The 15972-nt window shown below is 43.0% G+C and overlaps 1 protein-coding gene across 1 annotated transcript in view; it reads left to right on the top strand.

Annotated features, from left to right (window-relative positions):
• LOC134572452 (butyrophilin subfamily 2 member A1-like) overlaps positions 1–13106 on the top strand; it is a 36570-nt gene extending 23464 nt beyond the window's left edge. The window contains exons 8-11 of the mRNA XM_063431431.1: positions 9758–9775; positions 10049–10066; positions 11554–11586; positions 12359–13106. Of these exons, the coding sequence (XP_063287501.1) occupies positions 9758–9775; positions 10049–10066; positions 11554–11586; positions 12359–12849 (560 nt within the window). The 3' untranslated portion in view covers positions 12850–13106. The remainder of the gene's footprint in view (positions 1–9757; positions 9776–10048; positions 10067–11553; positions 11587–12358) is intronic.
• The last annotated feature ends 2866 nt before the right edge of the window (positions 13107–15972 follow it).

Below are 15972 nucleotides of genomic sequence, written 5' to 3' on the forward strand. Positions count from 1 at the left end.
GGATATCGGCAAAGTGAGCCATGGCCGTGTAGGAACGCCTGAAATGGCCACACACCTTCCTGGCCTGCTTCAGGACGTCCTGTAAGCCTGTGTACTTATGCACAAAGCGTTGTACGATCAGATTACTCACATGTGCCATGCACGGCACATGTGTCAACTTGCCCAACTTCAATGCCGCTATCAAATTCTTTCCGTTGTCACACACCACTTTGCCGATATCCAGTTGCTGCGGAGTCAGCCACTTTTCCACCTGTGCGTTCAGGGCGGACAGGAGTGCTTGTCCGGTGTGACTCTCTGCTTTCAAGCAAGTCAAACCCAAGACGGCGTGACACTGCCGTATCCGGGATGTGGAATAGTACCTGGGGAGCTGGGGGGGTGCCGTTGATGTGGAGCAAGACGCAGCAGCACAAGAGGACTCAGCCGAGGAGGTTATGGAAGAGGATGGAGTAGGAGGAGTAGAGGAGGTGGCAGCAGGACTGCCTGCAATTCGTGGCGGTGTCACCAACTCCTCTGCAATGCCACGCATTCCTTGCTTGTCAGCCGTCAGCAGGTTTACCCAATGCGCAGTGTAGGTGATATACCTGCCCTGACCATGCTTTGCAGACCAGGTATCAGTGGTTAGATGGACCCTTGCCCCAACACATGTGCCAGACATGCCATGACTTCCTTTTGCACAATCGAGTACAAGTTGGGGATTGCCTTTTGTGAAAAGAAATTCCGGCCGGGTACCTTCCACTGCGGTGTCCCAATAGCTACAAATTTTTTGAACGCCTCAGACTCAACCAGATTGGTATGGTAAAAGCTTGCGGGCTAATAGTTCGGACAAGCCAGCTGTCAGACGCTGGGCAAGGGGGTGACTTGGTGACATTGGCTTCTTACGCTCAAACATGTCCTTGACAGACACATGACTGTGGGCAGATGAGCGGGAACTGCTCAAGGTGGGAGACGGAGTGGCGGATGGTTGAGAGGGGGCAAGAAGGACAGCAGTGGTTGACGTGGCTGAAGATGCTAGACCAGGAGGAGGATGGCGGCTTAGAGTAGGCGTGCTGCTTGTACTCATGTGTTGATCCCATAGGCGTTTGTGATGTGAGATCATGTGCCTACGCAAAGCAGTTGTACCTAGGTGGGTGTTGGACCTCCCACGACTCAGTTTCCTTTGGCACAGGTTGCAAATGGCATCGCTGTTGTCCGAGGCAGACACACAAAAAAAATGCCACACTGCTGAGCTCTGCAATGACGGCATTCTGGTGGTGGACACAGCATGCGTTGATTGGCGTGCTGTCGGGATGACCCCGGGTGCCAATGCATGCTGCCTGACTGTGCCACTAGCTCCTTGCGATGACCCCCCCCTGCTTCCAACTCATCTCCTCCTCCTCTCTGTCTCCCCATCTGAACTTTCGCCCTGTTCTTCTTCTTGCCGAGCGGGCACCCACGTGACATCCATGGATGCATCGTCATCATCAACCGCTTCGCTTGTATCTGACAACTCAGAAAAGGAAGCAGCTGCGGGTACAACATCATCATCATCACACCGTATCTCCATGTGTTTAATGCTGCCTGCCTGAGACATATCCCTGTTATCTACATCCTCTAGCAATAATGGTTGCGCATCACTCATTTCTTCAAACGGGTGTGTGAATAACTCCTCTGACATACCAAGTAAAGCGGCTGTGGTGCTAGTTTTGGTGGTGGCGGCAGGCGGGTGAGTGGTATCTTGAGAGGTGCCTGAAGCTAAGCTGGAGGAGGATGGTGCGTCAAGGTTCCGAGCGGAGGCTGTACAAGATTGGGTGTCCTGTGTTAGCCAGTCAACTATGTCCTCAGAACTTTTCAAGTTCAGGGTACGTGGCTTCTGAAAACTGGGCATTATTCTAGGGCAAAAGGGAATCACAGCACCACGACCACGACGGCCCCTGCGGGGTGGCCTGCCTCTGCCTGTCATTTTTTGGGGGATTAGTGGTACTATGCGTGCAAGCTACTGTGAGACCAGATATGATTGGCAATGTGAACTGTAACAGTTCTGCAGAGCACACACTGTAGGCCTGACACACCCGCTTGAAGACAAGTAACTGCTATTCAATCTATAACAGTGAAAAACTAATTTTGGTTTTAAAAGCACGCTATAGAGACACCAGATATGATTGGCAATGTGCACTTGAACAGTTCTGGAGAGCACACACTGTAGGCCTGACACACCCGCTTGAAGACAAGTAACTGCTATTCAATCTATAACAGTGAAAAAAAAATTTGGTTTTAAAAGCACGCTATAGAGACACCAGATATGATTGGCAATGTGCACTGGAACAGTTCTGGAGAGCACACGCTGAAGGAAGGACTGACAGAGCCGCTTGAAGGACACTGACTGGCTGCTATTAGCTTACACTAGAAACCTCTTTTCTTTGTAAAAGCACGCTATAGAGACACCAGATATGATTGGCAATGTGCACTTGAACAGTTCTGCAGAGCACACACTGTAGGCCTGACACACCCGCTTGAAGACAAGTAACTGCTATTCAATCTATAACAGTGAAAAACTAATTTTGGTTTTAAAAGCACGCCATAGAGACACCAGATATGATTGGCAATGTGCACTTGAACAGTTCTGGAGAGCACACACTGTAGGCCTGACACACCCGCTTGAAGACAAGTAACTGCTATTCAATCTATAACAGTGAAAAAAAATTTTGGTTTTAAAAGCACGCTATAGAGACACCAGATATGATTGGCAATGTGCACTGGAACAGTTCTGGAGAGCACACGCTGAAGGAAGGACTGACAGAGCCGCTTGAAGGACACTGACTGGCTGCTATTAGCTTACACTAGAAACCTCTTTTCTTTGTAAAAGCACGCTATAGAGACACCAGATATGATTGGCAATGTGCACTTGAACAGTTCTGCAGAGCACACACTGTAGGCCTGACACACCCGCTTGAAGACAAGTAACTGCTATTCAATCTATAACAGTGAAAAAAACATTTTGGTTTTAAAAGCACGCTATAGAGACACCAGATATGATTGGCAATGTGCACTGGAACAGTTCTGGAGAGCACACGCTGAAGGAAGGACTGACAGAGCCGCTTGAAGGACACTGACTGGCTGCTATTAGCTTATACTAGAAACCTCTTTTCTTTGTAAAAGCACGCTATAGAGACACCAGATATGATTGGCAATGTGCACTTGAACAGTTCTGCAGAGCACACACTGTAGGCCTGACACACCCGCTTGAAGACAAGTAACTGCTATTCAATCTATAACAGTGAAAAAAAAAATTTGGTTTTAAAAGCACGCTATAGAGACACCAGATATGATTGGCAATGTGCACTGGAACAGTTCTGGAGAGCACACGCTGAAGGAAAGACTGACAGAGCCGCTTGAAGGACACTGACTGGCTGCTGTTAGCTTACACTAGAAACTTTTTTCTTTGTAAAAGCACGCTAAAGAGACACCAAATATGATTGGCAACTGTCAAAGCACGCTGGCACAGGTCTGCAGAGCACACGCTGAAGTAGGCCTGACACCCAGACGCTTGCAGACAACTAACTGCTCTTCTATTACAGTGAAAAAAAATTATTTCTTTTAAATCTAAAGCTTAAGCTATTGTAAAAACAGATATGAGTGGTGGCACTGGGCAAGAGGGCACAGTATCCACTGTGAACCTCACACAGAAGCTGGCAGGCAGGCAACTGCTCTTCTATTACAGTGGAAACAAAATTTTGGTTGTAAAAGCACGCTATAGAGACACCAGATATGAGTGGCAACTGTCAAAGTACGCTGGCAGGGTTGTGCAGGGCACACGCTGAAGGAAGGCCTGACAGAGCCGCTTGAAGGACACTGACTGGCTGCTATTAGCTTACACTGGAAACCTTTTTTCTTTGTAAAAGCACGCTAAAGAGACACCAGATATGATTGGCAACTGTCAAAGCACGCTGGCAATGTTGTGCAGGGCACACGCTGAAGGAAGGCCTGACAGAGCCGCTTGAAGAACACTGACTGGCTGCTATTAGCTTACACTGGAAACCTTTTTTCTTTGTAAAAGCACGCTATAGAGACACCAGATATGAGTGGCAATTGTCAAAGTACGCTGGCAGGGATGTGCAGGGCGCACGCTGAAGGAAGGCCTGACAGAACCGCTTGAAGGACACTGACTAGCTGCTATTAGCTTACACTGGAAACCTTTTTTCTTTGTAAAAGCACGCTAAAGAGACACCAGATATGATTGGCAACTGTCAAAGCACGCTGGCACAGGTCTGCAGAGCACACGCTGAAGTAGGCCTGACACCCAGACGCTTGCAGACAACTAACTGCTCTTCTATTACAGTGAAAAAAAATTATTTCTTTTAAATCTAAAGCTTAACCTATTGTAAAAACAGATATGAGTGGTGGCACTGACTGTGCAAATGGGCAAGGCATCCAACCTGACACAGAAGCTGGCAGGCAGGCAACTGCTCTTCTATTACAGTGAAAACAAAATATTTCTTTAAAATCTAAAGCTTAACCTATTGTAAAAACAGATATGAGTGGTGGCACTGACTGTGCAAATGGGCAAGGCATCCAACCTGACACAGAAGCTGGCAGGCAGGCAACTGCTCTTCTATTACAGTGAAAACAAATTATTTCTTTTAAATCTAAAGCTTAACCTATTGTTAAAACAGATATGAGTGGTGGCACTGACTGTGCAAATGGGCAAGGCATCCAACCTGACACAGAAGCTGGCAGGCAGGCAACTGCTCTTCTATTACAGTGAAAAAAAAATATTTCTTTAAAATCTAAAGCTTAACCTATTGTAAAAACAGATATGAGTGGTGGCACTGACTGTGCAAATGGGCAAGGCATCCAACCTGACACAGAAGCTGGCAGGCAGGCAACTGCTCTTCTATTACAGTTAAAACAAATTATTTCTTTTAAATCTAAAGCTTAACCTATTGTTAAAACAGATATGAGTGGTGGCACTGACTGTGCAAATGGGCAAGGCATCCAACCTGACACAGAAGCTGGCAGGCAGGTAACTGCTCTTCTATTACAGTGAAAACAAATTATTTCTTTTAAATCTAAAGCTTAACCTATTGTTAAAACAGATATGAGTGGTGGCACTGACTGTGCAAATGGGCAAGGCATCCAACCTGACACAGAAGCTGGCAGGCAGGCAACTGCTCTTCTATTACAGTGAAAAAAAATTATTTCTTTAAAATCTAAAGCTTAACCTATTGTAAAAACAGATATGAGTGGTGGCACTGACTGTGCAAATGGGCAAGGCATCCAACCTGACACAGAAGCTGGCAGGCAGGCAACTGCTCTTCTATTACAGTGAAAATTTTTTATTTCTTTTAAATCTAAAGCTTAACCTATTGTTAAAACAGATATGAGTGGTGGCACTGACTGTGCAAATGGGCAAGGCATCCAACCTGACACAGAAGCTGGCAGGCAGGCAACTGCTCTTCTATTACAGTGAAAAAAAATATTTCTTTTAAATCTAAAGCTTAACCTATTGTTAAAACAGATATGAGTGGTGGCACTGGGCAAGTAGGCACAGTATCCAATGTGAACCTCACACAGAAGCTGGCAGGCAGGCACCTGCAATTACATTACACAGGAAAAAAAAAAAAAAAAAGCAGCCTGATGTTATAGTCCTAAAAAGGGCTTTTTGGGGTGCTGTCCTTACAGCAGAGATCAGATGAGTCCTTCAGGATTGTAGTGGACACTGAATACCCTAGCCTAGCTATCAATTTCCCTATCTAATCAGCAGCAGCTAAACTTTCCCTCCTCTCACTAAGCATGCAGCTTCAGAATGAATCGAAAATGGATCCTGGGAGGGAGGTTGGAGAGTGTGGAAGGGAGGGAGTGCTGCTGATTGGCTGGAATGTGTCTGCTGACCGAGAGGCACAGGGTCAAAGTTTGCCCAATGATGACGAATAGGGGGCGGATCGAACTGCGCATGTGTCCGCCCGCCGCGGCGAACGCGAACACGCTAAGTTCGCCGGGAACTGTTCGCCGGCGGACAGTTCGGTACATCACTAGTTGTTTCCCAAATTCATGTACCTATACGTTTAAATAGAGCATTATGTCTAAACATGTAATGGGTTAAATGGGTTGAGCTCAACAAGTCAGGGAACAGGGTCAAATACCACTATAACACCCTAACTGTTCCATTATATTTAAAGAGACACTGTAGGCACCCAGAGCATTTCAGCTCATTGTGGTAATTAAGTGCAGTTTCTGAGAATTACCTGCTAGGTTTAACTCCTCCTCTAGTGCTACCAGACAGCCACTAGAGCAGGGATAGGCAACCTTCGGCTTTCCAGATGTTGTGGACTACATCCCCCATAATGCTCTTACACACACAATGCTGGCAAAGCATCATGGGAGGTGTAGTCCAAAACATCTGGAGAGCCAAAGGTTGCCTATCCCTGCACTAGAGGGACTTCTGGGTGCTTAGATGACTTTAGGTCGCCTAAATGACACTGCACGTCCTCCCGCTGTGCATGAGGACTACCAGCGACCCTTCAGCTTGTTGGAGATTTTAGAATTTTGACTTTCCTTTCTTTTATGAAATATTGATTGTTAATACAAATGTTTTGTTTTTCACCAAACTTTTCATCTATTGTTTCCGTGGTCCACTGGTAGGGTAAATAAATATCAGCTGTACTCAGCAGCCTACATAGGTAGGAGGGGGCCCTGTCCTATCTGGTTACATAGCATTATTCCCTGCAGGCACAAAGCAGACATAAATTGTGAACTCCCTTACAATCTAGTGTAATTTTCTTCAACACCCTCTTAAGGAAACACAAACTGCCTGGGATATAAACAAATATAGAAGTCCAAAGGTGTCACAATGTAGGGTGAAGAAAAGTAATATTGTAGTTTACGGAGGACAAAAAAAAGATACATTTTGCCCTGAAGGCTTTACTCATTCAGCCTGAAGGCTTTAGTCATTCGGCCAGAAAGCCAAAACATTGTATCCTTTTTTGTCCTCATTGAACTACAATAAATACTATTTTTCTTCATCCTACGTTGTGACATCTGTGGACTTCTATATTTGGTTGTTCCTGGTGGGCTGCGGACCCCCCTCCACAATGCTCCCTCGTACATTTACACGTGTGCAGCACTCCCTGGACTTTGTGCCTGGGATATAAAGATATAGGTGACAAGTACATAATAGGTGTTAATAATTCACATGCACCACCTTAATCACTATAGGATGTTATAATGATGAATGCATTTAGAAACATTTTTATAAAGATTTAATATTTTGTACTTGGAAATAGTAGGCCTAGCAGTAAACTGGATACGATAAAGGGTAAGGTTGAAAGTAAGGCATATTACTAATTGTTCGGTTGGATTGGCTTAAAAGAACACACCAAGCACCATAACAACTACATTGTGTTGTACTGGTTATGGTAACATGAGTGCTCAGTAGCCCCCTCAATGTAGGTAGTCAAACCATTTGCTAAACCTTTAAAAACGTGATACTTATATTACTCTATACAGAATTAGTTAATGCTAGAGATTATGTCTATTTCAAGATACACAGTATTTTGAAGATGATGTTCGGTTTTTAAGTATTCTCTCTACTTAGAGTGCTTTTTTTACTGACATTTATTTCTATTATATTTAGCTATTTAGAGATTAAAGCTATTTAAAGAATAAAGGTTACGTTTAAGATTATGCACAGCTATGTGTACTGTATACTTCACCCTTGGGGTTACCTCCCTCCTTTTACCGATGATGGGGTTATTATTTTGTATAGGTAGCTCTTCACTTTATTTATGTTAAGTATTACTATTATACTATTATCTTAAAGGCATAGTCTCTTCTGTGAAAAACATGTATGTGTGTGTGTGTATGTATAAATATGTATAATAGTATAGTAACACATTATTCTGTTTTATATTTGACTTTTCTTGTTTTTCTCAACAGAAACGGACAACAGATTACGTAAGTTGCTCAGAATTGTAACAATTCTGTTTTTGTTTTGTTTTTGCAATCTTTATGAAAGTAAATAAAGACAATACACATTCAAGAAAAATGCAATGATCCCTTGTTAGAGAACACGTTAGAGAAAAAAACAGCCAGTGGACACCTGTACTAATATGTAAATAACAGAAATGTGAAAAATACAGTATATATATATATATATATATATATATATATCTCAAAGAGGTACAGGATATGCCTCTTTTATACTCGAGATTCTACTAAGGAATTTCTTAATAATTTCTTGTAATTTCTCTCATTGATTCGTGTAACCCTCTCCTAATTGGTCTCCCCAGAAACAAACTGCTTCTCTACAGTCAATAATGAATGCTACTGCCAGGTTTAGTTTTCTCTCCTGTTGCTCCTCTCATGTCACACCTCTGTCAATCCTTTTTACCTACAAAACTGTCAGCAACTCTACCCCCGGTTACAATTCTTTACCAATTCAAAAGCATGCCCCTTCTCTGTCACTCGGCCCCTCTTCTGGCTTTCTCCTGTTCGCTCGTACCGGTACTGCTAACTCACGCATATAGGACTTGTTGCAGGTCTATTTTTTGGAAAAGCCTGTTTTCTTCCATCAAACTCTCCCCTAGTCTTCAATCCTTTGGGAAGTATCTTAAAAGCCATCTCTTCAGAATAGCCTGTGGCCTCCTTAAAGGAACACTATAGGGTCGAGAACATAAACATGTATTCCTGACCCTATAGTGTTAAAAACACCATTTAGGTGGCTTGCTCCCCTTAGCAAGGGGTTAAAACTCACCTTATTTCCAGCACCACACGGGTCCCATCCACCTCCTTGGTGACATCAGAATTTACAATTTTTTGACAATCCAATGCTTTCCCATAGGGTGGACCTTCCAATACTGCTACTTTCCCACATTGGTTCCTATCCCCCATGCTGCCCTTCATATGACGCTCAAGCCCCCCTTGTCCCCACCCGTGTCCAAAACAATACCACCTCTTGGTGGGTGGACACGAAGCTAACCACTTAGTTTTTGAGCCAATTAATTATATTGATAGGTGGACACTAATCCAGACACTTAACAATTAATCCAATTAATGATGTTTATTCACTGAACCTGAACTACTTAAAATAACTTCGAGGAAATTTATTGGCAAGTGAAGCAAGAGCGGGCGCGCAGGCCCTTTTAAGAGGCATTTTGCGTCATCATTGATTATCAAGATATCAGTGAATAAACATCATTAATAAGCTTCGTGTCCACCCACCAAGAGGTGGTATTGTTTTGGACACGGGTGGGGACAAGGGGGGCTTGAGCGTCATTTTACACAGTTAGTGATGTCAGGTCTTGTGGTTAGGTGCAAGGTCTCTTATGAATAGAACATTTCATTACTACTGTGTTCTCATGGCCTTTAAATTATACTATGTTGCGAGTTAGGGGAAATTCAGCAGTTCCTGGGTTAGTCATGTCCTTATGGAGAATACAGTCTTTGTCTATTGTGTTTAGATGTGCTGAGAAATTCTGTCATGTAATGTAGTTTTCAAATGGAGAAGTCAGGTTATGAGGACAAAATGGAGGATTTGTCACAGTATCAGGTTAAAATGGAGTTAGTGCAATAATTCAATACAAGTTCAATAAAGATTTTTAATAATTCTACATCAAGATGAGCGGACAAGCAACGAGTTACTAGTAATTTAATAAGTCTCTTCTTTGTGAACTCTCTCTCTCTCTTTCTCTCTCTCTCTCTCTCTATAGAAAATGTATATATAATTTAAGAATGACACATTATTCTGTTTTATAGCAGACTTATTTTCTTGTTTTTCCCACAGAAACAGACATCAAATTAGGTAGGTAATTTGGAATTTTAGATAAATGTTTGACATGACACTATAATTGCATCTAATGTTTGATATGACATCTTGGTAGAGTGTATCCTCAGAACAATATCTCTGCAAATATTGAGAGATGAAAACTTATTTATATCTATAGAGCAATGGCAACACTCACATGTAATCACAGAACCAAAGAACATTATTTTAATAGCATAGTCTCTTCTGTTTATTAAGAATAATGTATCTTATTCTGTTTTGTTGCTGACTTATTTTTCTTTTTTTGCACAGAAACTGACGAAGAATTATGTAAGTAACTGAAAATGTTTTATTTTTTAACGAGGACATCAAAATCCATTATGCGCTACAGTGGTATGGCTATATAAGGTTTACTTATACACTTTCATTTGTCAAATAAAGTTAATAAGTGTAAGCATGCTTGGCGATCGCCATTAACTATCCTATAGTCAACTCATATATTGGCCATTTAACTGAAAGGAACACTATAGGGTCAGGAACACAAACATGTATTACTGACCCTGTAGTGAGAACCCACCATTTAGGTGGCTCGTCCCCCCCTTTATTTTCAGCTCTCCAAGGGTCCGCCGGCACTGGCCCTGCCCCCATTGGTGACATCATCAGAATCGCCGATTTTTAGCCAATCCAATGCTTTCCCATAGGGAAAGGGAAAGCAGTGGATTGGGTAAAATCGGGAAGGGGGTTGGTCAATCAGCACCTCCTCATAGAGATGCATTGAATCAATACGTCTCTATGAGGAAAATTCAGCGTCCCCATGCAGAGCGTGGAGACGCTGAACGGCAGAGCTGCCTACTGTGCAGCACTGAGCCAGGAAACCCCTCCAGTGGCCATCTGAGGAGTGTCCACTTGGAGGTGTCCCTAGGGGCAATGTAAACACTGCCTTTTCTTTGAAAAGACTGTGTTTGCATTAAAATGCCTGAAGGCAATGATTGTACTCACCAGAACAACTACATTAAGCTGTAGTTGTTCTGGTGACTATAGTGTCCCTTGAATCAAGAAGACTGTGACTATTTTTTTTTTATTATTTGGGCAATTCTTCAGCTGCAAAAGAAACAAATATGCAAACTGTTACTATTTTTGTTTCGGATGCGTCCGTGCGGCTCGGCGGTCAGACTCCGCCCCCCTATACTTTTATTTTCTTACACTGTGCATGTTTAGTGCTTTATTTTTGTTCATCTATTGAGTGCCTGTGGTATGTCAACCCTATGTTATTTAGTATGACATAGATAGATAGATAGATAGATAGATAGATAGATAGATAGATAGATAGATAGATAGATAGATTATCATGGGTTGTTTACTATCTTTGATGTATCCTAGCTATTGTTTTCTGCAAAACTCTTCGTTAATACCATAGTTAATACTTAAAAGAAAAACCCTGGTTCTGGCCTTTAAAAGTGCTAAAATGCTATTCATGTTTTTTATACTTTGATTGATTATAACTGTCATACATATGTCATGAGGTTATGCTTTGTTCCAGCACAAGTCCTGAATAAAAATAAATAAAAAAGGGTCCCTAGACATTATTGTTATTATTATAATACAAATTCCTAGTTATGGGACCGGTAATCTGCCAGTGGTATCGATGTATGGTTTGGGGTAAGCGGTGCGAATAAAGGGCTTGCCCCCCGGCACCCGATATTTGTCCTCCGTGCTTTATAAATTTGTTGTTTTATATATATAAAAAAAGTGTCAATTAAATAATATTCACTATTATGCACATCTAAACACATCTAAATTGGTCTGATTTTTTTCAGATTTAATTAAGAAGAACCTAACAGCTTCTAAAGGTAAATGTATGATACAAATAATATTTCCAAAACTAAGAGTTACATTAAAATATGACTGTAGTATGCGTCTTGAACATATGCAAAATGTTCATGAAATAGGGGTTTTTATTTTAAACCTCAAAAAGTCTGCATATTGAAAATTTTTGAAAGGGAAAAACTCAGTACCTTTATCTTGCATTGCCATTCGCTTTGCACTGCACAGTCTGACCTCGGGGTGAATTTGCCGAGATGTCCACTAGTGGGAAGATTGGCAACTGTCTTGACTGTTTTCCACTTTTGTATAGTCTCTCACTGTAGAATAATGAGCTTTAAATTGTTTGGAAATAGCTTTATAATCCTTCCAAGTTGGACAAGCAGCAACAAGTGCTTCTCTAAGATCACTACTGATGTCTTTCCTTCTTGGCATTGTGTTAACCTATGTAATGTAAGCCAGTGGTGCCCAAAAGGTAGATCTCCAAATGTCGTAGAACTGCAACTTCCATGGTGCTTTGCATGCCTTTAGAAGGACAAAGCATCATGGGAGTTGTAGTTTTAAAACATATGTGGATTTACCTTTTGGGCACCCCTGATGTTAGCTATTCCTACGCTCATACATACGGACACCTAGTCATCCCCATTTTGCATTCTATTATTTAATCCTTATTGTTGAAAATAATCGACATTGTGCTTTTTAAAAAATAAATATTATAAAATGTAAACCTAATTTGCGGCTAATATAGTTTGCAAAAATATTGACAGTGTGCAATTTTTTATTTTATTTTATGTTTAACAGCAAATATACTTTTGGATCCTGAAACCGCACATCATAAAATCTTGGTGTCTAAGGAGAACAAGCATGCACAATGTACTTACAGACAAACAATGACAAAAACACCTGCATCAACCAAGCGTTTTGAAAAAAATTTGTTCATACTGAGTAATGAAACATTCGGTAAAGGAAGCCTCTGCTATTTGGACTTTAAAGTAAACAACCCTTTATGTGGTATTGGTATATGTCGAAATTCCATTCAGAGGAATACAAGAATCAATATACATGAAAATAAATTCATATGCATTGTGCACATTTCCCAAGCTGAAAATTTCGATTTTATAGTTTCTGAAAAAGAATCTGGCCAGCTAAGAATCTATTTGAATTATGATTCACAGACAATAACTGTTGTACACGTGTCCCAAGTGGAATCTGTGTCAAAATCATTTGAACATGGACATGAAGAAGTATTATTTTTGCTTGAGATTCAGGAGAATGAAGTTACTTTGCTTTAAATATAGGGATCTGGGGGGAGGAGTCTGACCACCGAGCTCTGCGGTCGCAACTAGCGCGAGCTCCGGACCCGCGGGCAGAATCGGGGATCAAATCGACGGCTACCAAGCCAACACTCACCCAAGGGTGCACCGCCCACGTCGGTCTTACTCTCTATAATTTGTATTGATGGTTGGTCACCACTGGCAATCTGCCCTCACTCAAATGCACCTAAATTCAGTTAATTGCCTATAATGCAGCCTACCCTAGCGTAGATAGACCACCATGCTTAGATAGGCACAGCGACTATACTTCGTATCTGCAACAGGGTCCAAAGTGGTAATTAACATTTGTTTTAACATGTGTTTAGTATGTGTGGAGAGCTAACGTGACAATCTGTTTCAAATTGTCTAGCATATTACACAGTACTATCTTGTTACCCATATAGACAGGGCCGGACTGGGAATTAAAAGCAGCCCTGGAAAAAAATTATTTACCAGCCCCATAATGCGTCGCGCCAGCATAGTGTGCAGATACAGAGTTAGAAAAGATAACTTAAAATTAAAATTATTACTCCAACGTGAAAAAAAGCACATATAGGCTTAAAAAAAAAAGAGTGCAGATTTATTTTAAGCAGACGTGCCTTTGCATATAGCCAATGTTTCAGTCCAACTACCATGACATATTAAGGAAAGCTTGGTAATGGGACTGAAATGGTGAATGTATGTAGGGCACAACTGTAAAAAATTACGTTATCTTGTTTATTTTGAGGTCCTGTGGGTGCACTCTTCACTTTAAATATGTTATTGTGCTGGATTATGCACCTAGCAACAAGACTGGGCCAATATCTGCTTATTACATATTGTACATATCAATGAAATTTCTTAGTGTATTATGCATATATAAATGTACATTAATATATGTGTAAATATAATAGGCATAATTATATATATATATACACACATTGCACCCCTCACACATTGCACCACTGCTCCTATACCCTACTACAGCCCCATATCCCAGCAGACCCCAGGTAAGTTGTCAAACTGTACTTAAACGGTTTGACTACTTACTCTGGGAGCGGGTCCCGGCACTCCTGGCACCATACCCACTACACAGAGCAGTAGTGGTTATTGTGCATGGATTATTTCTTTAAATAATCTATAGGTGCCCCTCCTGAGATCAGGCTCTGGATCCGCCACTGATTTATATTATAAATATATATATATTATAAATATATATATATTATATATTATAAATATATAATATAATATAATATATATATTATATATTATATATTAAATATATAATATATATAATATATATTATATATTATACTATAAATCAGTGGCAGATCCAGAGCCTGATCTCAGGAGGGGCACCTATAGATTATTTAAAGAAATAATCCATGCACAATAACCACTACTGCTCTGTGTAGTGGGTATGGTGCCAGGAGTGCCGGGACCCGCTCCCAGAGTAAGTAGTCAAACCGTTTAAGTACAGTTTGACAACTTACCTGGGGTCTGCTGGGATATGGGGCTGTAGTAGGGTATAGGAGCAGTGGTGCAATGTGTGAGGGGTGCAATGTGTGTGAAAGGTTCAGTGTGTAGGGTGCGTGGGGCAATGTGTGTATGGGTGGCTGTGTGTGTAGGGGAATGTGTGTATGGGGGTCTGTGTGTGTGTATGGGGGGGCAGTGTGTGAATGTGTATGGTGTGTGTGGGCAGTGTTTGTATGGGGCTAGAGTTCACTCTCACCACTTGGACCACCAGGAATCCCTGGTGGTCGCAGTGGTGAGAGTGAACTCTAGCCCGTAGCTCCAGGGCTAGAGTTTCCCTGTGGCACTCTCCCTCCCCCTCTGTCTCTCTCTATTTACGCCTCTTTCTCCCCTTGTGTCTCACTCTCCCCCCTCTGTCTCTTTCTCCCTCCTTTCCCTGTGGCACTCTCCCTCCCCCTCTGTCTCTCTCTATTCGCCCCTCTCTCCCCCCTTGTGTCTCACTCTCCCCCTCTCCCTGTGGCACTCTCCCCCCCTCTGTCTCTCTCTCTATTCACCCCCCCTGTTTCTCTCTCTCTCTCTATTCACCCCCCCACTGTCTCTCTCTATTCACCCCCCCACTGTCTCTCTCTATTCACCCCCCCACTGTCTCTCTCTCTATTCACCCCCTCTGTCTCTCTCTCTATTCACCCCCCCTCTGTCTCTCTCTCTATTCACCCCCCCTGTCTCTCTCTCTCTATTCCCCCCCCTCTGTCACTCTCTCTCTATTCACCCCCTCTGCCTCTCTCTCTCTCCACCTCCCTCTGTCTCTCTCTCTATTCACCCCACCTCTGTCTCGCTCTCTCTTTTCACCCCCCCCGTCTCTCTTTTCACCCCCCCCTCTGTCTCTCTTTTCACCCCCCCTCTGTCTCTCTTTTCACCCCCCCTCTATCTCTCTTTTCAACCCCCCCTCTGTCTCTCTTTTCATCCCCCCCCCTTGTCTCTCTTTTCACCCCCCCCCCTTGTCTCTCTTTTCACCCCCCCCCTTGTCTCTCTTTTCACCCCCCCCCCCTTGTCTCTCTCTCTATTCACCCCCCCACCCACCTGAGAGGAGTCAGGGGGCCGGCCGCATTGCACGCTGCAGCCTCGCCGGTCCGGCAGCACTGTTAACGCTGAGGGCTGAAGGAGGAGGGAGGAGCATATCTCTACCATGCTCCCTCGCGGTTCCCACAATCCCCAGCACGGATGCTGCTGGGGATTGTGGGAACCGCGAGGGAGCATGGTAGAGAGACATGCTCCTCCCTCAGCCCTCAGCATTAGGTGTGCCGCCGGACCGGTGAGGCTGCAGCGTGCAATGCGGCCGCCTGCCTGCCGGCCGGCCGGCCCCCTCAAAGTGTGTGCCACCGGACCGGCCACCCGGTGGCACATATTGCCAGAGCAGCCCCCAGGAGCCGCGGCCCACCGGGAAATTTCCCGGTATCCCGGTGGGCCAGTCCGGCCCTGCATATAGATGACACTAACTTAGCACTGTTAAACGATGTCTAGCTTACTTTACTCTAGAAATCTCACTATTTAGCCACGCTTGTTACAATTATTCTCACTATTTATTTCTCACTATTTAGCCACGCTTATTACTGTGGTCTAAAGTTCCCTCGACCTAGCATGTATACGCTC

This window comes from Pelobates fuscus, chromosome 9 (assembly GCF_036172605.1).
Source record: "Pelobates fuscus isolate aPelFus1 chromosome 9, aPelFus1.pri, whole genome shotgun sequence".
NCBI lineage: Eukaryota > Metazoa > Chordata > Amphibia > Anura > Pelobatidae > Pelobates > Pelobates fuscus.